The following is a 24,056-nucleotide window of genomic DNA, read 5'->3' as shown; positions in this document are numbered from 1 at the left end:
CCCTATTCCGTGTGTTGACTTTGAGACGTGGCCTCATCAGAGGGGTGGAACTTGGGGTGGCTGGTGGCCACCATCGCCACTCAATGCGACAGGTCCAGGTTGGCATCCAGCATCCCCTCCTCCCACTCAATGCCCCGGCTGCACCTGAATAATCTAGCTCTGCCAGCCCTGGCAGTTCCCCATGGTCTGCACCATTGTGCCGATGCCCTCAGTGATGCCCTTCAGTGACTGGGACATGCTGTGCAATGACTTGGCAATGCCCACCTGTGACTGGGACAAGCTCCGCAGTGCCTCGGCCATGCCCATCTGAGAACGGGACATGTCCCACAGAACCGCAGCAAGGTCAGCCTGGTACTGGGTCACATCCCCCAGCGAGTCGGACATTCTGCCTCAACCCTCAACCACGACCCTCACCGACTGCACAATGCCTTGGACAGCTTCTGTCATAATATGCACTCAGGCACATAATGAGATATGACAGGCAGTGACAGACAGCCAGTACAGCCAATCAACACACAGGGCAGAACATAACCAATTACCAGGCAGAACACTAGAAGGTGCTTTCCCAATATAAAACACACGAGGCATCAGCACTCTGCCGCTTTCCACTGGTGACAACTGTAGCGACAGTCAGGGTGTATATATCAGTCAGCACCTTCTACACGTGGCTTAGAGCTAGTCTGGTCTAGTTAGTTATAGTAAGCACGTTTAGATTAGTAGCGTGTCAAACCCACAGCTACGTATCTCCGGCAACCTCGGCGCCAACTGGCAGGTCTTCAAGTTCCTTCTCTACATTGAAGCTTCAGGCCTCGAGGATGCGTCCGATGCCAGAAAAATTGCACTGCTCCTATCAACCGCGGGGGACCAAGCCATCCAGATTTTCAACTCGCTTGATTTTACCGACGGCCAGGACAAGACTAAATTCAAGACCGTTTTAGAGAAGTTCGACAGTCACTGTGAAGTCGAAACAAACAAGAGCTTTGAGCGCTATATCTTCCAGCAACGCCTTCAGGGTAAGGATGAACATTTCCAATCCTTTCCAACTCAGCTCCATATATTAGCGCAGTCCTGCAATTATGGAGTCACTGCTGATTCCCTCATGAGGGATCAGATCATGTTTGGGGTGCACTCCAATTCCTTGTGGGAGCAACTCCTCAAAATTAAGAACATGACCCTGCCAGTCGCAATTGAGACGTGTATAGTGCATGAGCATGCGAGAAATCAGTATTCCCATCTCAAATCGGCAGAATATGGAAAACCTGCCTCCCATGAGGCAGAGAGTGTACAGGCCATCGCCCAGATGCAGCACCTCAGTATCGATGAAAGCGGCCATTTTGCGCGCTTTTCCCAGGGCCCTATGCATGCACAACACGAACGGGAAAATGAAGCGGCTGAAAACCAAACTGTGTAGGTGTGAATATCAGCTGACCGCACTGCGCATGCGCGACGACGCACAGAGCATAACAACGTCAACGTCATGACGTGCCCGAGCTGTGGCACCGCCCACTTTGTTCAAAGTCAGAGGCTTCATCCTGAATCTACAACTGCCCCACCTGAGGTGTGCTCAGAACATCTGGGCTGAAGCAAAAATGCCCAAAAAAAGACCTGGTTCTCAGTAGAGCCTTGGACTTCGTTTAACACAATAATTGACATACTCCAGGATAAAGTACTGTCCTCTAATACAGGTTTGAGATTGATCGAGAGATCTCGGGTGGCATGAGTTATGTTGAAGACCTATTGACAACCTAATGGGTGGAATCCTCAAAGAAGCCCAGGACAACTTAGCCATTCCTTTGACAAGTGCCTCAGTTGGGTAAAAGATCCACTCCTAGCATTTCCACTGAAATTTGAAGCTACATTGTAAATGGGACTGAGTAGCAGAACCGTGTTCTGCCCCAAATCCTTGGTTTTCCTGCCTGAGACAAAGTCTTGTCTACTGCCCTTTGCAACAGCAGGAATTTCAAGGCAATTGGTCCAAGTTGATCCCAGGATTTCCTCATTTAGCAGGAGAAAAGTGAGAGAGCTGATGACACATCATGCTGAATAGTGCCTGGCAGAAGGAGAAAGGATACTGTGTAAGATCATGAGCAATAACTCGCCTGAAGTGGACAAAAGTTTCCTGATGGAATTATTTTCCTTTTAGATGTCAGATACATAGGGCGGGATTCTCTCACCCCGGGGCCAGGTCGGAGAATCGCCGGGACCAGCGCGAATTGCGCCACGCCGCCCCAACGCCGGTCCGTCGATTCTCAGCATAGTGGAGAATCGGTGCCATTGGCACCGGCGCGGTGCTGGTCGGGGGCCGCTCTATGGGGACCACCCGGTGATTCTCTGCCCTGGGTGGGCCAAGCAGCCACGCAGAAAATGCCGAGTCCCACCGCCGCCGTTCACACCTGCGTGACCTCGGCGTGGATGCTTCCGGGGACGGCCTGGTGGGGAGCAAGGGGGGTCCAACCCCAGTGGGGGCCTCCGCTGGCTGTGGCCTGGCCCACAATCGAGGCCTGCCGATCAGCAGGCCAGCCTCTCGGGCTGGGGCCCTCTTTTGTTCCGCGCAGGCCCCTGTAGCCCTAAGGCATGGAGAAGGGAGCCACTGCACATGCGCGGCAATCGCACCGGTCCCACTGCGCATGTGCACGTTGGTGCTCATCCCACTGCGCATGCGCAGACCCATGGCGCCCATCTGATGCCGGGGCTCGACAGCTGAAGCGGTGTTGGTCACTCCAGTGCCGTACTGGCCCCCTGTAGGGGTCAGAATTGCTGCTCCTGAGGTCATGTTGACGCCGTCGTGAAACGCAACGGCATTGATAACGGCCTCAGCACTTAGGATCAGAGAATCTCACCCACAGAATTACAAAGCAGGGAACTCATGTTAAACTTGCATATAATCTGAGAGTACTGTCAAGGATATAAAAGCGTTGGAGAAAGTATAAAAAAAGCTTGCAAAGAAGATTGCAGAACTGAAAGAATATAACTGTCAGAAAAGTGAAAGGTCAAAGTGAAGATTAGGAACCAAAACAAAATAAAGTTTAGGAACTGGCCTTGTCCTCCAGCCTGGCCACTAACCACATGTTGAAGTGGCCCATTTTCATTGCATAGAATTGCAGAGAATTTATAACATTGAAAAATATAATTTGGCCCAACTGGTCTGTGTCAATGATTATTCTCAAAAGGAACCTCAGCCCCACATTACTCATTTTAATCAAATCTGTATATCCCTCATGTATTTATTGAGCTTCCCCATAAATTGATGCATGCCAAAGACCCCAACTATTCCATGTGGTAGCAAGTTCCACATTCTAACCAGTCTCTGGGTGAAGAAATTTCTCATGAATGTTCTATTAGGTTTATTAGGGACTGTGTTATATTTCTGAACCTCAGTTTTGCAGTCTTCGCAGAGTGGAGACATCTCTAAGGAAAGATTAGATTAGAACAGTACAGCACAGAACAGGCCCTCCGGCCCTCGATGTTGTGCCGAGCAATGATCACCCCACTCAAACCCACGTATCCACCCTATACCCGTAACCCAACAATCCCCCCTTAACCTTACATTTTAGGACACTACGGGCAATTTAGCATGGCCAATCCACCTAACCCGCACATCTTTGGACTGTGGGAGGAAACCGGAGCACCCGGAGGAAACCCACGCACACACGGGGAGGACGTGCAGACTCCACACAGACAGTGACCCAGCCGGGAATCGAACCTGGGACCCTGGAGCTGTGAAGCATTTATGCTAACCACCATGCTACCATGTGCTGGCCTTGGAAAGGGTCCAGAGGAGAATGATCCCTGGAATAAAGAACTTGTCGTATGAGGAACTTTTGAGGAGTTCAGAAGGATGAGAGGGTATCTTATTGAAACTTACAAGATACTGTGAGGCCTGGATAGAGTGGATGTGGAGAGGATGGTTCCACTTGTGGGAAAAACTAGAACCAGAGGACACCATCTCAGACTAAAGGGACGATCCTTTAAAACAGAGATGAGGAGGAATTGCTTCAGCCAGAGAGTGGTGGTGAATCTGTGGAACTCTTTGCCGCAGAAGGCTGTGGAGGCCAATTCACTGGGTGTCTTTAAGACCGAGATAGATAGGTTCTTGATTAATAAGAGGAGCAGGGGTTATGGAGAGAGGGCAGGAGAATGGGGATGAGAAAATATCAACCATGATTGAATGGTGGAGCAGACTCAATGGGCCAAGTGGACTAATTCTGCTCCTATGTCTTATGGTCTTATGGTCTTATCTCCTCTATTAGTACCTCATTAAACCCCTTCATAATCTTAAGGACCTCAACAGATCCCCTTCAGTTTTCTCTGTTCGAGAGAAAAAAGTCTCAGCATATCCAGCCTTTTCTGGTAGTTCAGTTCTGCTATCACCTTTGTAAGCTTTTCTTATACTTTCACCAGTGCCTTATTGTTGTAATCTCGGGAGCAGAAATGAGCACAGCATTTTAAATGTCATCTAAAGTTACAGGAATGTTTAACATAATTTCCCTGGTCTGTAATTCTATTTATCTTGCATTTTTTATGGCCTTCGTAACTTTTGTTGCTACTTTAATTTGATCCACTACCTCATTTAATGAAAAATTGAAATGAAATGAAAATCGCTTATTGTCACAAGTAGGCTTCAAATGAAGTTACTGTAAAAAGCCCCTAGTTGCCACATTCCGGTGCCTGTTTTGGGGAGGCTGTTATGGGAATTGAACCATGCTGCTGGCCTGCCTTGAAAGCCAGCGATTTAGCCCTGTGCTAAACAGCCTCATTTAGACTCTAATTGTGGATTTATAACCAAAAGAAAAGATGAGTTTGGGTTGGATAGAGTTTGGGTGTGTGTGTGTGGGGCGGGGAGGGGGGGGGGGGGGGGCATAGAGTGGGGGGGAGAAGCATAGAGTGGGGGAGGGGGTTCCTGCCCCAAGGAGGTAAGCTGTTACTTTATGATACTGAAATCACTTGGATTTTCAAATGTAACTAGTGTTGGACGGATTTCCTCAGCCTTCGGAATCCCGGCAGCTAGATCAGGTGGAAACCCAGGAGGTGAGTGCCTTTAAACTACCTCCTTGATCTAATGTGATTGCCTGAGGGAACCCTATTATCAGATGAATTTCTTTGCCCTCCACATGAGGCCACACCTCGAGTCATTCAATTACCCTTATTAAAGCATCTCATTCCTCCCAGCCTTGAAGGCCCTCACCAAGGCCCCTGACTTCCAATCTCACATCCAACATCCCCCCAACTCCCCGCCAAGCCTCAAATCCCTCCCTCCCTCCCCCTACTTGTGCCCTATTTTCACTTTGTTGGGAACCCGGGATCAGTCGCATTCTTCCCCATGTTTTGGTCACTCTGTTGTGAGGTTGACTCCTGGAATTAAACCCACAATCCTTCCTGTCTCCTTGGGATTGACACCAATCTACATCCAACTCCATCTGGTGTGTGCTTAACCAGGCTTGGGGCCTTCACTGACTGAAAGTCTTTCCAACTGGAAGTCAAGCTGGCCAATCAGGAAAAGAACTGGTGGCACCATGGATATGCTGTGGAATTAAATTTCCATAGTGTGTGGGGAAATCCTGACTTCCCAGTTCTTTACAGCTTTCTGACCCTGCTGCTCCTAATAGGTCAGGCAAATAAAAATCCGAGCCTTATTTTCTAATGAGTATTTGGCCTTCTTATTCCACCAACTAAAATGCACTGACTTTTCTATCTTGCAAATTCCTTTGTCATTGACGTGCCCATTCTGCAAGTTTATTAATATTTTCCTGTGCTTTGTCATAACCTATACAGTGTTAATAATATCGGCAATTTTGTGACATTCATACATTTTGAAATTGTGATTAATTCCCAAGTCCAACTAGTGGAGAGCAGCAGTGACCTGTGTGTAACATCATTTGCCACCTTCACACAGCATGACTCACTCTCTTTAACCCCTACAATCTTGTTTCCTTTTTGTAACCAGCTTGCAATCCATTCTGTCACTTGTCCTCACAACTGTCCATGTTCTGACCTTATTCGTGACTCTGTTATGTGGTAACTTATCAAAGGTCTTTTGAAAATGTAAATGTGTTGCATTCACTACTCTATCCTTGTCTATTCTTGTGACTAATTTGTCAAAGTTTTAATAATGTTTCAATACTAATCCATAAGGCTATGACCTATTCATTTCAAAACTCATGTTGTTCACTCTTTGTTATATTTTCATTATCTGGGTGTTTTTCTATTACATCTCTGAGAAAAGATTGTAGTATCTTTCCAACCAGCAAGGTTTCCCAGTTCCCTGGGTCAGAACTTTACCGGCTCACAAAATGGGGAGTGGAGGAGTTCTAATGGTGTCCTGGTATGTGGGGGTGGGGAAGTATGGGGGATGGAGAGGTAATGGGGTGGGGAAGATCTGATGGTATGGTGGTGTGGAGGTGGGGGACGTGTGCTATAAAATCAGAATGAACTGCCTTTAACTGGAGTTTCGACATTTTAACATCGCTGCTGGATTTTACCAGACACAAGTACCAAGGAGTCTGCAATTCTTACATCAAGTCAGCAGGACCACATTTGAGATATTTTGAAGTCCTATAAACAGGAACTCTACCGAGTGTTTCGGGACCACATGGTCTCAGAGCCCCCATGTGGTTAAACGAGATGGCAACAAAGCAAGGAAAGCAAAGGAGGTGATAGGCGCTGGCTCTCTAACAAGACATTGTGAAAGTCAGCATGTGGTATCAGGAAAGTCGGTGTGCAAATAATACTGAATATATCAGCAGAAAGGGGAAGATGGTACCAAGAGTGGGAGGTGTGTGGCCAAGGTCACAAAGGGACAGGAACACCTGTCCCAAGAAGATAACTCATGCAGGTTTGGGGAGGGCATGGGACCGGCCTGTTGGAAGTTCTATCTTCAGGGAGAGGACATCTGCCTGTGGTGCAAAAGACAAACTAATACCCACATGTTCACAGAAGTGACTGTGCCCAGGAGAGAGTCTAAAGGCTGAGGCTGCACTATCTTCAAATGTCCAAGTGGCAATGCCAAAAATGATAGAGGCGGGATTTACTGAGCAACCCGCTGTGTGTTTCATGGCAGTGGGAGATCGCCCGCTGACGGGATCTTCTGGTCCTTCTGTTATTAACGGGGTTTCCGGTTCAATACATCGATTGCAGCCGGGAAAGCCACAATGGGATGCACTGTTGGTGGGACCGGAGGATTCCATCGGCATTAACAGCTGGAATATCCCACCCCACAGTTTTTCAGGGAGGCATCGCTGATCTCTGTGCCATGCAGCAGCATGAGCTGAGATGCATGGCGATTGATGGACACCCAATGCCTGTGGTCCTGAATTTGTTGGATTTCCCAGTCTGTGGCCCAAAGTGGTAAGCAACTCTGTTCAAGAGGGCCAGTGACTATGCACACGACCACACCAATCCAGATAGTTATGCTGAGAAATACATTGGGTTCAGGGGCTATTGCTGGATTATTTTTATTCTTTCATGGGAAGTGGGTGTCGCTGGCTGGGCCAGCATTTGGTGCCCATCCCGAATTGCCCTTGAACTGAATGGCATGCCAAGTCATTTCAGAGGGGCATATAAGAGTGACCACATCAAGTAGATCTGGAGTCACATGATGTCCAGACGAGGTAAGGATGACAGATTTCCTTCTCTAAAGGATACTAGTGAACGATATGGATTTTACAACAATAGACAATGGTTTCATGGGTGCCTATTACTGAGACTAGCTTTTAATTCCAGTTTTAATAATTACATTTAAATTCCACCAGCTGTCATGATGGGATTTGGATATATGTCCCCATAGCATTAATCCTTGCCTTGGAATTATTAGTGCAGTAGCATTGTCACAATGCCATCATCTCCCCCCGACTGTACATATATGGCCAACATGGCTCCCACAGAACAATCTGTGACCTTCTTTAACAGGAAGATTTTCCATTCCATCAATGTCCAGTTGGTCAGTCGCCACTGAGTACAGATCCCTCACATATGTGTTAGGTTCTTTGGAAGTAGTCAAGGTACCTACATAACAATCCCACGTCCTACATCCCTTCCAATCTCCAGCATGCTTTCAGGGAGGACTGATGGAAGATTAGGGCTACACACTGACGGGCATGTTTACTCACACCTGTGAGAAACAACCCCTGCCACAGGTCAACCCAATCAACAAGAAGCCATTGACCTTTCGAACATGTGATTCAGGTTCCTTGATTTATTTGGTGGAGCCCTTCAGTATATCCCAGAGAAGGTCTTGTGTATCATCGTGGTATGCTCTGCACATCCAGACACTGCAGAGGGAAGAGGCGTTGAATGATGAGGATATGGCTGATCATAATGCTTCTTCTGACAATGAGGGTGTAGAGGAGCCAGCTGACCATGCAGTGCAAGATGAGGAAAGGCTTAGATCACAGGCAAGGCGAAATGAGATACGTGCAAGAAGACTCACAATTCCCAGTGCAGAGACATTTCCTGTAGCCTTAATGACTTTTCACAAAGGTTCAAATTAAACCTTATGTTTAATCAGCTTGACTGTCTTCTTCATTTTGCCTCCCTCGCTCAGCACTCCCAGTGGCAAGGCTAAGGAGCTGCATGTACACAGTTTTGTCTCCAACTTCCAGGGCCTTGATGGAGAAAGGATGTAGAAGTCTGACAGGGCATCTAGAAGTCAAATAGGAATCTGGAAGGTTGAGTGAAAAAATGATTGAGGCACACACTAGAAAGGAAATTTTACATCTAACTATTTAAATCACCCATCCCCGTGAGTGCAGCTAAGTGACCTTTCTAACTCTCTAACATGAACTCCTTTGTGTTGCTTCTCCTGGGCTTTCGGCTGAGGTGAGAGCAGGCTGCTTACTTTTCTGCCCCTGGCATGGCAGAACCTTGGCAGCCTTCCTTTAGCTTCCTGAGGCCTACAGGGCTTTGGAATGCTGAAGGGCTCCTCCACGAGTAAAGGACCGTCCACTGTTGTCGGGGCAACTTGATGCGCTGGTGTCATTGGCAGAGAGGCGACGGAGCTGCTCGCTTTGAGAAGCAGAAGGCAGCCACACCTCCTCCCTTGCTCATCATACTTGTCGTACCCGTCGTACCCTTCTCACCTGACCAGGATGAGAACCTGGGTGAGGCTCCAGGCACCATGCCCCTTCTCCCCATGTCAGTACTTCACTGAGCTCATGGACAAGATTATGGCAAGGATGTCTGCAGTAGCCACTAGCTGGCCTCCCAGATCTCACTGTCTGAGGGTCATCACTTTATCTATGGAGGAAGGCAAGTGGACACACGCCGAAGACACGATAGCACTTATGGCCTGCATGGACTTTTCCATCTTTCCTGCGTGGCTGCACAGAGCCTCTGGAAGCTCCACTGCATGCCCTATTATCTGCTGCTGCAGTTGCAGCAATTGCCTTATCGCTTTTGATTACAGAGGCCGGTCGTCAACCTGCAGTTCAGAATATATCTGGCCTCCAGCGATCCTCTGACTTTTAGTGGCATCAGCTGATGGGAGTGCTTATAGCTCAGCTGCATGGCGGCAGTGGCGGGGGGGGGGGGGGGGGGGGGCTGGCTGTAGGGGGTGCTGTCAGTACCAAGCATCTTTGTGGGATGAGGACACCCATCTTCTTGCTGATCTCCTCCACCAGGACTGCTCAATGCCGTATCCAATAAATGGGTGGCCCTGGACGCTTTGCCTGCCATCTGCAGAATTGCTTTGGTACAATGGAGCAATGGTGTAAATTGTATTTAAAATATTGTTAGAGGTGCTTTATACTCACTCTCCTGATTAGGTGAGTTGCTAGTAAGCAGCACCATGAGTAGTCGTAGCTTCCCTATTTAATAATAATGAAGGTCCATGATCAGTGTCACCTTCTAATTGCAGCAACATAATTATTTACATATTGTTCATGTAATGGTGCTGAGACTGTGCATGAATTTCTACCCCAATGTATCAAAGGTTACAGGTCGAATGCTGGATTTATATTGGAATATTTACAATGTACTTTTTTTTTCTTTGAAAGAAAGCATGCCTCTTTTGCTCTATGGAGACATCAAAGCCCAATACCAAGAGCCAAACTTAAAGTGTCCCACCTCCCAGTCGTCTTGGTAACATTTATCTGCAGGAAGTAGAGCACAACAGTCAACAGCAAGAAAGAGAACCATTAAGGAACACTTCAGTCAGTGGATGTCACACTGTATTTCATACTGGATCAAAGTTATAATTGTTTCAAGTTTTTGAGAGGCACTGTTTGAGAAGGCGTCACCAATTCTCAGATCCTCAGATCTAATAACTGTGAAGAATGGAGGAGGCCAAGTTTGAAAACGGATGCCAGCCATGCAACAATCCCAATACAATTGCAGCAATTCGGCAAAAAAATCATGTTCTCAAGTCTTTGCTTCAGGGAAAAGGGAAACTTTCTGAGGAGGACGAAGAGAGTATTAAGCAGAATCTTGATACAGTTTTGTTCCTAAGCAAACAGATTAGCATTGAATTGCTGGCAAAATTCAAAAGTGCTAAAGAGATACTGCAAACAACCACTGAAATAGTTACTGCTGTATGTGAACTGTACCGTGCAAATATCAGCCACAGAGGTAGGAACAAAACTATAAAATAGAACAAGTTTGTAATAACAAATAGAATAATTGTTTACTTTTGTTTGCAAATGGGAAACACATTAAAGTACAAAGCCTACACCCCGTTCCTCAAACCTGCTGTCCATATCGAAAATGATCTTATTGTTATCTGCAAATGCAGAGAATGAAAATTATTTTCCTACAGTTCTGATGTGAGGTAATTATACTGTTTCACTGCCAGTGGGCTTTTATTCAGGGTAGATTCTGCTCTGGGTTAAAAAAAGCTGGGAACCTCAACAAGTATATGTGAAGAGAAATGAGTTTCAGGTCGATGGCCTTTCGTCGCATAAACACAGTCCTGATAAAAACAGTTCTAATGAAAGTACATTGACCTGATATGTTAACTATGTTTTTCACCATAAATACTGCCTGGCCTGCAGAGTTCTTTTCCAGCTTTTTCTTCTTCATGTTTCAGATTTCCAACACCCACAGTATTTTGCGTTTCTATTCTGGGGTCCCTGATTGTTTACTGTTCCTCAATTATTCCACCTCTATGACGAGAAAAGTTCACACTATTTTCCTATGTTGGACCATTTCTGCGGCCTGGACGTTTTTCCTTTGGTGACTTTTGGGCGACACTTGTCGATTTCCCATCATCTCTACATTTGATTTATCCTGCACTGTACAGAGCATGTAGAAGAAAAGCGGTGTGTGGGTACAGGGATTTATTGTATTAAGTTTGTATTTGCCGTTGTACTTGTGTCATGTATGCCTTGTCGTGGAGGAGGTAAATGAGCTACTTTCTTGTCTAGTAGAATCCAAGATAGCATTTTGGCAATGGAAGACATTAGTTGTGAAACCTGGTAATCTGATGCCTGGGCAAGGCAGGTTTACATTTCTCTGGGTGCTGTCACCAAGCAATTTAATTGAAGTACCAGGAGAGATGAGCTTGCCACTGGAAGTTAAGATTCTTTAAACTTAGAGCCAATGCTGCCATAAATGCTGGTGGCTGAACAAGCAGCAGGAAGCTTCTGCACTGGCAAATTGTTTCAGTTTAAACATGAGCAGTGCACCTATGCATGTTCGGGGGAAAGCTAGCTCTTATTAACTAAGTTCTTTGAATTTAAGTAAGTGAGTGATCAGGAGAACTGAGGTTTACTTCACAGAGATTTTGGAGAGGCTGGTTTAGCTCACTCGCCTAAATCGCTGGCTTTTAAAGCAGACCAAGCAGGCCAGCAGCACGGTTCGATTCCCGTACCAGCCTCCCCGGACAGGCGCGGAATGTGGATACTAGGGGCTTTTCACAATAACTTCATTGAAGCCTACTCGTGACAATAAACGATTTTCATTTCATGCATCAGTGCTGTTATCATGTAGGGAAATACGGCAGGTAATATGTACAAAGTAAATAATAATAGCTTATTGTCACAATGAAGTTCAATGAAAATCCCCTAGCCGCCACATTCGGGCGCCTGTTCGGGAAGGCGGTAAGGGAATTGAACCCGTGCTGCTGGCCTTGTTCTGCATTACAAGCCAGCTGTTTAGCCCACTGTGCTAAACCAGCCCTAGTAAAGTGTCACATGTGATAAATAACCGAGTAAATTGGGCGGGATTCTCCGAGCCACCGCTCCCAAATCACGATCGGCAGAGAATGGCCGTTGACGCCGCAAACTGGCACGATGCCACTCCCGTGATTCTCCCGTCCCCGGGTGGGGAGCAGTTAACAGAGGCCCCCCCAATTCTTCAATGAAAACTGGTCACGTACCCCACGGCATGGTTCTAACCATGTTTTGCCTGTTGGGAACGGTTGGCGGCGGCTGCGGACTCAGTCCGTGGCCACCCTGATGGCGGGGGGGGGGGGGGGATCCATCACCGGGGGGGGGTGGCCTCAGGGATGGCCAGGCTAGCAATCGGGGGCCACCAATCTGCAGGCGCGAACGATCACTGGGTGGCCTATATTTTCGGGGCCGCTCCAAGTTGTGAGCCCGCCATGTCGCGTGGGGCCGCTGCTCTGCGCATGCACGGACTCCCGACCGGAAGCGCAGGGCCCCGTATCGGCAGCCAGAGCTGCGAGGAGCACTCCGAGACCCTGCTAGCCCCCTTCAACTAGGAGTATCACTCTGAACTTTCCAGCGTTTTGATGCTGGAGTGGGGACATAGCCACATTGTTGGCGAATTCCACCCATTGTTTTTTGTGGTGTTCGTAGATGCAGACGAACGCCCCTCCTTTTTGAGTAATGCCCTAAGAACATATACGATCACTGAAAGGGTTGTTGGAGCTTTGATTTTACATCTCGGCACCTCTGACAATGTAGTACTCCCTCAGTATCAACCTAAATTAAGACCTGCAGCGTGACTTGAACCTACAACCTTCTCACTCAGAAGTCCAAGTGGTGTTACTGAGCCAAGCTGGCATCTCCATGCCATCACACAACGTAAAATACAGAATTTACTCATCCTTATGCAAAGATTACACTGAAATTAAAGCTGGTTTCTGCACCAATCTTGCCTGTGGGAATATATGCTTACATTTCCTGCAGAGCTCATTGTGGTGGTATGATTAGCATAGCTGCCTGCCATTGGTGCAGAACACCGGCTTACCATTGGCCCTGGTCGGTCATGTGCCTCTCGACCAGTTGGTTGAGACAGCTCCCCGATTGGTCGAGAGACTGAGTTAACCCCGCCTCCAGGGCGGGGTATAAATACCCAGTACTCCCGGCGGTCGTCCTTATACTGTAGTCGACCGCAGAACTAACATCTAGCTGATTAAAGCCATACTTTTGTCCAGAAACTCGTCTTGCGTTCAATTGATGGTACATCAATTTAATCAGCTAGAAATTTGAAGGTGGAGCTCCGGATCAAGCCCGAATGTCTCCGCATCAGCCCGCAAAATCAGAACGCATCGGAAATCTTCAAGCATTGGCTGGCGTGTTTTGATGGCTACCTGGCGTCCGCAAGCAGCCCCCCCACCATGGCACAGAAGCTTCATATTCTCCATTCCAGCGTGGGCATGGCGGCCTATGCGATGATAGGGCCATGGATAAGCTGAAAGGACAGTTTCTTAAGCCAGTAAACCGAGTGTTCGCCCGACATCTGCTGGCTACCAGACAACAGTTCCCCGGTGAGTCCTTAGATGATTTTTACCGGGCCCTCGCTGTCCTGCCTCCACCTGCCTCCAAGTTTCAGCCACGGAGCACATGGAACTTTTGATCAGAGATGCTTACGTGGCTGGGATGCAGTCCGCCGCTATCCGCCAGCGGATGCTGGAAAAAGACGACCTCAGCCTAACTGAGGCACGGACTCTCTCCACCTCCCTGGAGGTCGCTGACTTAAACGCCCTTACCTATATCCCCAGCTGCTCTGCAACACCCTGGGCCTCCTGGCACGCTTCCCCACCGCCATCCGCCGCTCCCGACCCCCCTCAGGCCTGCGCCGCAGGACGCCCCGACAAGTGCGCGGGGCCCCGCTGCTATTTCTGTGGGTTCGCCAAACACCCCCGCCCTCGCTGCCCGGCCCGCTCCGCCCTTTGTAAGAGCTGCGGGAAGAAGGGCCATTTTTCGTCGGTCTGCCAGGCCAAATCGGTCGCTGCTGTACCGCGCAGAGACCGGGGATCCCCCCCTCCGGGCCCTTCCGGGCCCTTCCAGCGCACCGCGCCAATCTCTCCCCCCCCGCCCCCGGGCCCCTGCGCCCGGCTTGCGCACCTCTCTGCCCCTGCTCTCAGCCGCTCCGATCGGCCCGCCGGCACCGCTAACCCCGCCCCCAGCAACCACGAGGGTCCTGCAGGCGCCGCCATCTTGGGCCCCAGACGCCACATGCGGGTCCTGCGTGCCGCCATCTTGGGGCCCCAACTCCACGTGCGGGTCCTGGGCGCCGCCACCTTGGGGTCCTGACTCCATGTGCGGGTCCTGGGCACCGCCATCTTGGGGCCCCGACTCCACATGCGGATCCTGGGGGCCGCCATCCTGGACTGGCACACAAGGTCCTGCCAGCACCTACTCGGCCGATGACGACTACGATGATGGATCTTCTCCACGGCTCACGGCCATTCAGCTCGACCAGTCACGTCCACGCACGCTCGCCAAGACGACGACGCTAATCCACCTAAACGGGCACGAGACAGGCTGCCTGCAGGACTCCGGGAGCACGGAAAGCTTCGTACACCCTGACACGGTAAGACGCTGCGCGCTCCCTGTCCACCATGTAAAACACAAAATCGGGTTAGCCTCAGGTTCGCACTCTGTCCGCATCACCCGGTGCTGCATCGCAGACCTCACGGTCCAAGGGAAGGTTTTTAAAAATGATAAACTCCTTATCCTCCCTGACCTTTGCGCACCGGCACTCCTAGGACTGGACTTCCAGTGCAACTTGCAGAGCTTGACCTTCCAATTCGGCGGCCCTATACCCGCCCTCACTGTCTGCAGCCTCGCGTCCCTCAAAGTGGACCCCCCCTCCTTGTTTGCTAATCTCACCCCCGATTACAAACCCGTCACGACCCGGAGCAGACGGTACAGCGCCCAGGACCGGACCTTCATCAGGTCCAAGGTCCAGAGGTTGCTGATGGAAAGGGTCATCGAGGCCAGCAACAGTCCCTGGCGAGCTCAAGTGCTGGTGGTCCGGACTGGGGAGAAAAACCGGATGGTCATCGACTACAGCCAGACCATCAACCGGTTTACGCAACTGAACGCGTATCCTCTCCCCCGTATTTCCGCCATGGTAAACGAGATTGCGAAGTACAAAGTCTTCTCCACTGTGGACCCCAAGTCCGCTTATCACCAGCTCCGCGCGAGTGACCGCAAGTACACCGTGTTCGAGGCTGATGGGCGCCTCTACCAATTCCTCAGGCTTCCATCCGGTGTCACAAATGGGGTCTCGGTCTTCCAACGGGAGATGGACCGAATGGTCGACAAGTACGGATTACGGGCTACCTTCCCGTACCTTGATAATGTCACCATCTGCGGCCACGACCAGCAGGACCATGACATCAACCTCCGAAAATTCCTCCAAACCGCAAAACTCCTTAACCTAACTGACAATAAGGATAAGTGCGTGTTTAGCACCGACCGTCTAGCCATCCTCGGCTACGTAGTGCGTAACGGAGTGATAGGCCCCGACCCCGAACGCATGCGCCCCCTGATGGAACTCCCTCTCCCCAATACCTTCAAATCACTTAAACGCTGCCTGGGTTTCTTCGCTTACCAAGCCCAATGGGTTACCAATTACGCCAACAAGGCCCGTCCCTTCATTCAGTCCACGACCTTCCCGCCGTCGTCAGAGGCCTGCCAGGCCTTTAGCCGTATCAAAGCGGACATCGCAAAGGCCACAATGTGGCCATCGACGAGTGCCTCCCCTTCCAGGTCGAGAGCGACGCATCAGAATTAGCTCTGGTGGCCACCCTGAACCAAGCGGGCAGACCCGTGACCTTCTTCTCCAGAACCCTCCAGGCTTCCAAAATCCCCCACGCCTCAGTGGAAAAGGAAGCCCAGGCCATAGTCGAAGCTGTGCGACATTGGAGGCACTATTTGGCCGGCAGGAAGTTTACTCTCCTCACAGACCAACGGTCAGTGGCCTTCATGTTCGATAATGCACAGAGGGGCAAGATTAAGAACGACAAGATCCTGCGGTGGCAGATCGAGTTGTCCAAGTACAACTACGATATCTTGTATCATCCTGGGAAGCTCAATGAGCCTCCTGATGCCCTGTCCCGCGGTACCTGCGCCAGCGCGCAGATAGACCGCCTCCGCTCCCTCCACGCGGACCTCTGCCATCCAGGGGTGACCCGTTTCTACCATTTCATAAAGACCCGAAACCTGCCCTACTCCATCGAGGAAGTCAGGACAGTAACCCGTGACTGCCACATCTGCGCAGAGTGCAAACCGCACTTCTACCGCCCCGAGCGCGCGCATCTGATCAAAGCATCCCGCCCCTTCGAACGTCTCAGCATTGACTTCAAGGGGCCCCTTCCCTCTAGCAACCCCAACATTTACTTCCTGGCGGTGATCGACCGTCATTAAGTCCCTCCTCTCCATCTTCTACCTGTTTGGCTACCCCACGTACATACGTAGCGATCGGGGGTCCTCCTTTATGAGCGACGAGCTATGTCAATTTCTGCTCAACAGGGGCATTGCCTCTAGCAGGACGACCAGCTATAACCCTCGTGGTAACGGACAGGTCGAGCGGCAGAATGGTACCATCTGGAAGACCATACTACTGGCCCTCCGGTCCAGAGATCTCCCTATTTCCCGATGGCAAGAGATTATCCCCGATGCCCTACATTCTATCCGTTCCCTCCTCTGTACCACAACAAATCAGACACCTCATGAACGTCTTCTTGTTTTCCCCAGGAAGTCGTCCGCTGGATCCCCTCTCCCGACGTGGCTGTCCGCCCCCGGACCCATGCTCCGGAAGCATGTGCGGGTGCACAAGTCCGACCCGTTGGTGGAACAAGTCCAGTTACTCCACGCTAACCCGCAGTATGCGTACGTGGAATACCCCGACGGTCGGCAGGACACGGTCTCCCTCCGGGACCTGGCACCCGCCGGCATGCGGCCCTCCCCCCCACAGACCCTGTTCTTTTCCCCCCAGCGCCCCACCCAGGCCACCCCTCCCCCAGCCATGGCGTCTCCACCACCAGCCCGGGTTACGGAGACAGTTCAAGGACCATCGCTCCCGGAGTCCAGGACATCAGCTGAACCACCACCATCGGCTGAACCAACGTCACCAACTCCACTGCGGCGGTCTGCCAGGATGTCACGGGCAATGAAAAGGCTGATCGAGTCCATTTAACTCTCAACACCACCATGGACCTTGTATGGACACTATGTACTGTTGTTAAATGTCTGGGCCAGTGGGAAGCCAAAGATACATTTTTTTTCCTTCTCTCCTTACTACTCATACCACCAGTCCCCCCCCCCCCCCCCCCACCCCCCTGGCTTCTTTCTCCGCAATGGGTGAATGTGGTGGTATTATTAGCATAGCTGCCTGCCATTGGTGCAGAACACCGGCTTACCATATGCCCTGGTCGGTCATGTGCCTCTCGACTGGTTGGTTAAGACCAGTCATGTGACGGCTCCCCGATTGGTCGAGAGGCTGAGTTAACTCCGTCTCCAGGGCGGGGTATAAATACCCAGTACTCCCGACGTTCATCCTTATACTGTAGTCGACCGCAGGGCTAACATCTAGCTGATTAAAGCCATACTTTTGTCCAGCAACTCGTCTCGCGTTCAATTGATGGTCCATCACTCATTTACCTATTGCAACCTGAGTCACCAGGTGTTGATCATTTGTGTTTCACTTGTAGATATTTGATAAGTAATTTTTAAGTGGTTTATTCCATTGAGAAAATAAAAAAAAAAGTCTTTATCTTTAGTCCTGGATGGAGACACAACAAAGCGAATGGCTTCTCTGTCCAGAAGCAGCAGCAAGCAGTTTCAGGTCAATTTAATGTCTCAGACTTATTTATAGATAGTTTGCTGACTTCCCACCCAAGGCAGCCGAGCCATTGAAATCATGCCAGTATAAATGTAAGTGGATGTGCCGGAATGATTGGGGAGGGATGTGGAAATGTCTTGGCTGGAAGAGGGTAACTCTGGAGCAGGAGAGGCCTAGGTTTTCTTGCACAATCTGCAGCAACATGTCTCATCCTCTTTGGATACTGCAATAAAACTTACCTTACTGAACCTTTGAATTTGCATACCTTCGTATTCATAGGCCAGGATTTTAGCACACCTCCATCCCAGCGGAAGATTATGGTCCCGAATGGAGATTTAAATGACTTGCTACATCTGCCTCAGGGGTGGGGGTGCATGGGGAATGTGGCGGTGGGTGGTGGGGGGGGGAGGGGACACCATGGTGGGACCATGAAATACTGACTATAGTGTTAATTTTAACAGAATTAAACCACTCATATTAAAAAGCCAAAGCCTGAATTATTCAGCATTATCATGAAATCACTGCAGTGCAGAAGGAGGCCATTCAGCCCATCGACTCCGCACCGACCGTCTGAAAGAGCACCTGACCCAGGCCTACACCACACCCTATCCCCATAACTCCACCTAACCTTTGGACACAAAGGGGCAATTTATCATGGCCAATCCACCTAACCTGTGAATCTTTGTATTGTGGGAGGGAATTGGAGCACCTGCAGGAAACCCATGCAAGCACAGGGCGAACGTACAAACTCCATAATGATAGTCACTCAAGGTCAGTTTCGAACCCCGGTCCCTGGTGCTGCGAGGCAGCAATGCTAACCATTGTTCCACCGTGCTGCCCCTGAGATTAACATCTCGACCGGATGTAATTTCAACGTCCACTGATTTTGGCTTCCTCACTCTGAGGAATTTTCCAGCCTTTGCGTTGCCAGACTAGGGTTGTCTCTCGGTGAGTGCTCCTGCCATTGAGCCACATTCTAACAGCCTCTTGTTTCTCCTGCTCCTTCTCCTGCTCCGTGATTATGTAGAAAAGGAACGTGCCCACTGTGGAGGGCATTTAGCTGTTCAGTCCTCCACATGTGTGGAGGGTGGGATGACGGTGGCACAAAGCAGTGTAAGTGCTCTAAGACTGAGTGAGAGCACTTTACATAGAATTACATTGTATTCACAGTGCAGAAACAGTACCAATAGATCAATGCTGGTGTTTACGATCCTCCCCTCTTAATACATCTAACCCGATCAGCAATCCTTCAATTCCGAGTAAAGAAGTTAAATTTGGATGTCTTTTGTTAATTTTCGTTTGGATTTTAATAAGAATAAATTTTTAAATCGTAAAGAATATTGCTGCAAAATTTCAGTTGCACTGATATCGGATTACCTTGAGCCTTGTTGCGCTAAAATATTTGGGCACACCTCTGCATTATTTACATAAATGCAGGTCTTTAACCCAGAGGTGAAGTGATTGTAAAGAAGATATTTCACTGTGCTGATCTTGGAAGCATGCAAATTAATGAGGAAGTTTGCATCTACCAATGTTTTGGTATTCGTTATTCATAAATGTCCCTTGGAAAAATATGGCATAGGATAGCTCTTATATCATAATCATGCAGAAAATTCCAGGCCAATTGGTCAAAACTGCTGTCCTTCAGTTGCTGATTGTTTAAATCAAATGGGTTTCTGGCTCAGTCATAACATTAGGGAGTGTTCGTGCAACCATGGCAACTTACTTGCCGTGCCTGTAAACAGCCTGATAACATAATCCTTACTGGCAGGACATAGCTGACTCACAAACAACCTTGCATAATCCGCCGCAAATATATAAATAGAATAGGACTGAACAAATTGCGATACTCAGCATTGGCCTAACAAAGCCTGACATATATATCCCTTCTTTGAGCTCTCATCTGTGACTAACAGATGGTTACAATAGGGGCTTCTAGGTGTGACAACTTACTCTTTCATGGCATGCAACTAATAAAGACCATTATTGAAATATCAGAATTCTACTCATAACAGTCATAGTTTGTTTTTCATTTTTTTCCTGTTTTAATCTAAAAGTAAGGAAGAAAACCTTTTGTAACCAATGAAGTACTTTTGAAGTATTGCTCCTAAAATAAGGTAAGAAACATAGTGACCAATTTGCATACAAGGAACTCCCACAAACAACAATGTGGCAATGACTAGATGACCTGTATTGATAATAGGCTCCTCAAGCTCCAACTAATTCAAAAAAGGAGCAAGGCATGAAAATATTCAGCTTGGGATCCTATCGGCCCCATTTCTTTCTGCATGGCAAAGCCTTGACCAATCAGAGTCGATTTAGCAACCAATCAACACCCTTTTCCTAAAGTATACATTGTTCTGGTTGCTTGACATTCGGCATTCTTGCTTTTGACCAGACGAGTGCAATCTCTGGACAATGTATTTTTTTCAGCAATATTCAAATTCTGCCGCTGCTCTTCTTCAAAATCATGTAATAGGATCTATTATACCAACCTGAGAGGCCAGGGGTAGAGGGGGTTGAATTGGTTTAACATCCCATTCAGAAGCCAGCATCTCTGACAGTGCAACACTCCTTCAGTACCAACACTGGAATGTCAACCTTGATTTTGTAATCCAGTCTTTGGAATGGGATTTAACTTTGTGACCTACTGCCACAAATATAGATGTGCTACCAATTAGCTCAGGCTAACACCAGCACTGGTATCAGGTGTGGAATAAGAGGATAGTCATGAAGAACGGCTTTTTTATGCACATAGAAATAGACTTGCAGGATGAGTTACCCAGAAGACGATTAAGCAGAAAAATACAAGTACATTTAAAATATAAGTTTCTTAGCCGAGCAAAGTTATGATGAGAAAGTGCAGTTAAGTTGCGATTGATGAAAGTGAAACAGGATTGTCATGGAAAATAGATCTTTCCTGTACATAGAGGAAGTATGGCCAGAAAACTACTCCGAGCTGATCCTAATCCACCATACCTCCAGCGAAGTTACAGTGGAAGGGCAGGAGCAGCTAAATGGAAATTGACGGTTTGTGTTCTTATTATGGGAAACAAATATTAATTGTCTGATTAATTCTTGCTTTTCCAATTATCTTTTCACAGTAAGTGCCGATCATTTCAATTACCTGGAAAGGACTAATAATTTTCTAAACCATATCATCATAAATTTTAAAAGTGCAGAAAGCAGTCTGTATAATATCAACTGCCATACAAGTGAAGATGTACAAACTTCCTGCGCCTCGGAACAAAGTCAGGGATTATCCCTCTCAGAACTTATTCAGCAAAATGGAAATGCAAGAGGAGAGGAGAGCAGGAAAGTTGAAGGAAGCCTTCAAAAACCTGCCAGTAACTCTGAAAATACTCAACTAATTGTTGAGGTTAAGAGCAGCTTGGGAGGAGAAAAGGGAAGCTGTCTTCAAATCTCCAGTTGCAACAATTCTCAACCAGTTCAAGATGAAGGAACAAAGAAAGGAAGCATTATAGGATTCAAAGACAATCGTTTTCTGGCAGCAGATGTGTGCTATAATAGCCAAAAGGGAGTGAAGAAGCAGACTGGGATTCAGTCACCACATGAAATGAAAGATCAGCGTAGATTAACAAAGGAGATGAATTGCAGAGCTGAAGTCAAGGTCACTGATGACATTTTAAAATCTGGGTCAGTAGGTAATAAATGTGGAAGTCAGGAAATTCATCTTACTGCTGTGTCAGAAAGTGGCCATGCCGATGAAAAAATATTGAACAAATTAAATGATAAAAATGAGATTACTGAATGTCCAGCTGAAACTGTGAAAACCGAAGACCCAAGAGGCTGGAGCCAAAGAGAGTAAGCATCATTCAATCCACTTCAATTACATTTCATTGGCACTGTAGCATAAATGAATGTTTTGGGATGCTAAAGATGTCCACATAGCCTTTGGCTTGCCTATATTACTATAAAAATGAATACCGTGTTCTATTTCATCGAGAATTTCTGCACTTTCATTTACTTAAGTTGGGGTGAAATTTCAAAATTAAATTTACTGATTAGAACTCAAGGCACATAATTTTTTTTAGGTTGTTCTCCGTATTGTACTTTTTAAATTAAATAATGAAAGCTTCCAAAGAAACTTCCAAAATCCATATATTTAATAAACCAATTCCCCAGTGCAGTTGACTATTCTGCCTGCATATTGAGCTTCTGACTCATGCTGCACTGGATGCTGAGGAAGCAATAGTATTCATTGTGCCCAGCATTGCGAATGGTGTGTATTGAGAAATAATGTCATATGCCATCAACAAATAGTTCTATGGCAAGCAGAAAATGGACTGGCAAAAAGGACTACCAAATTATGAAAAGTGCTACATAACGGCATTTTTACTTTGTTTTTTAAAAGAATTTGAACATTTTGACTTGGGCTTTGTATTTCTGCCATTTTCTTTATTTTTTAGTAGAGATCCTTAAACTTAAACAAGGTCAATTACTTAGATATGAGAGGAAAGATGACTAAGGTTGATTGGGTAAACAGACTACAAGGTAAGGCAATAAATAAACAGAGGGAAATATTTAATGAAATGATTGAACATATTCAACAAAAATACATTCCATTAAAAAATAAAAACTCTCAAAGGATCCATCCATAACGTACTAGGATGTTTGGTAGCATCCTTGTAAAGATGTGTGTGAAAAAGAGATATGGCAAAGGGTCACCAAACAAGATTTTGCATTTTAAGGTTTTTACTGTGATGCACAAACTAAAATCAACATTGATTAAACATTATATATGAGGTAATTAATACACCAAAAAGTATAGGGGTTCATGTACCTATAAAAACTGCATAAAGATGGTAAGACTTAAGTACTTTGTTGAATAAGAGAACTTGTTAATTATAATAAATGTGTGCACATAAGATATAGCAAAAGGTGTTCATAAATTTGTTTTAGTATGTTTGTACCTATTGTGAGAAAACAATCATTTTTTTTGTGCTTTGACTCTTCAACATAATGAGAATGTTTCTCCGGGGTTCCATCAGTACTCTTTGGAAGTTAATAGGGTTAGGTGGCTGGAAAGTTTGGGAAACCCCGCTTCATCATAGGATAATCAGCTTTTCTTTCTATTTGTTTTCAAGACTCCTTGCAGAATTGGATGATGAAGATGATCCCCAAATTGCCTGTTATGTCACAGCACCTTTTATCATAGCCCAGAAGTTGTTGTGCAGAATAATCAACGATAAGAGTTCAATGGTTGTAAGTGACGGTGAAGAACTGGTTAGTAATGTGATCAGCATTGGGTGTACAGACTCCAGGATAAAAATCCCATTTCCTGTCAGAATTGCTATACCATTCACTGCACGCTACCAGGGGAATTATCGTGACATTATGGTAAAGGTGTCAGATGCAACATCAACATCACATTCAAGCTATATGAGTCCTCTTTCCTTAGAGAGAATATACAATGGACACAAGGTTGGTAATCTGTCATCAGTACACATGTTAGTCAAATATTCCATATCTTCTCGACTGTCCACTCTCAAAATGTCTTTCTTTTTAAGAATGTAAATTAAGTTTTATTTCAACTAATCACCACCTTTTTTATCTTTAGGGATCGTGTGCAGAGGTTAAGATATATAAACTTGGTATCTTTTCAGTTGTGTCCTGTTTAAGAAAAGAGACATTTACAATACCTAGAAAAGGTTTATGCTTGAAGTTGAGCATGGATTCGAGAATTACCCTGAACTACCTCTCCGGATCATTCAGTGTCCCTGTGGTAGTTCAGTCCAAGGTAGGGAAGAATTATCTAATTGCCTTTTCTCCGCTCACTTTTCGCCTCTTTGCTCTGCTTCTATCCTACAGATAATGGGTCATGTTTTGCTTCCATTGGGTGGTCAGCAAGTTAATAAAGCAAATCATCAGTCCTTTATAGAGCCTATTTGATCTTCATTCCATTGATTTTTGTGGAATAATAAGAAAGTGATGCCTAAATAGTTCAATGATCTACTCTGCCAGATTTCCATCCAGGTGATGAGGACAAACACTGACCCCTGTGAATTATGCTGTTATATAGTTTCATGGATACCAGAAACCTTCAAGTACTTTGACTTAATTTG

At 47.2% G+C, this 24,056-nt stretch overlaps 1 protein-coding gene across 1 annotated transcript in view; it reads left to right on the top strand.

Annotated features, from left to right (window-relative positions):
• Positions 1–10,140: 10,140 nt before the first annotated feature.
• dthd1 (death domain containing 1) overlaps positions 10,141–24,056 on the top strand; it is a 50,873-nt gene continuing 36,957 nt past the window's right edge. The window contains exons 1-4 of the mRNA XM_038791437.1: positions 10,141–10,560; positions 21,075–21,795; positions 23,079–23,415; positions 23,552–23,731. Coding sequence (XP_038647365.1) covers positions 10,269–10,560; positions 21,075–21,795; positions 23,079–23,415; positions 23,552–23,731 — 1,530 coding nt within the window. The 5' untranslated portion in view covers positions 10,141–10,268. The remainder of the gene's footprint in view (positions 10,561–21,074; positions 21,796–23,078; positions 23,416–23,551; positions 23,732–24,056) is intronic.

This window comes from Scyliorhinus canicula, chromosome 3 (genome assembly GCF_902713615.1).
Source record: "Scyliorhinus canicula chromosome 3, sScyCan1.1, whole genome shotgun sequence".
In the NCBI taxonomy this organism is placed as follows: domain Eukaryota; kingdom Metazoa; phylum Chordata; class Chondrichthyes; order Carcharhiniformes; family Scyliorhinidae; genus Scyliorhinus; species Scyliorhinus canicula.
Note: the sequence above shows the minus strand (reverse complement) of the source record. Positions and strands in the feature narration are given on the sequence as shown.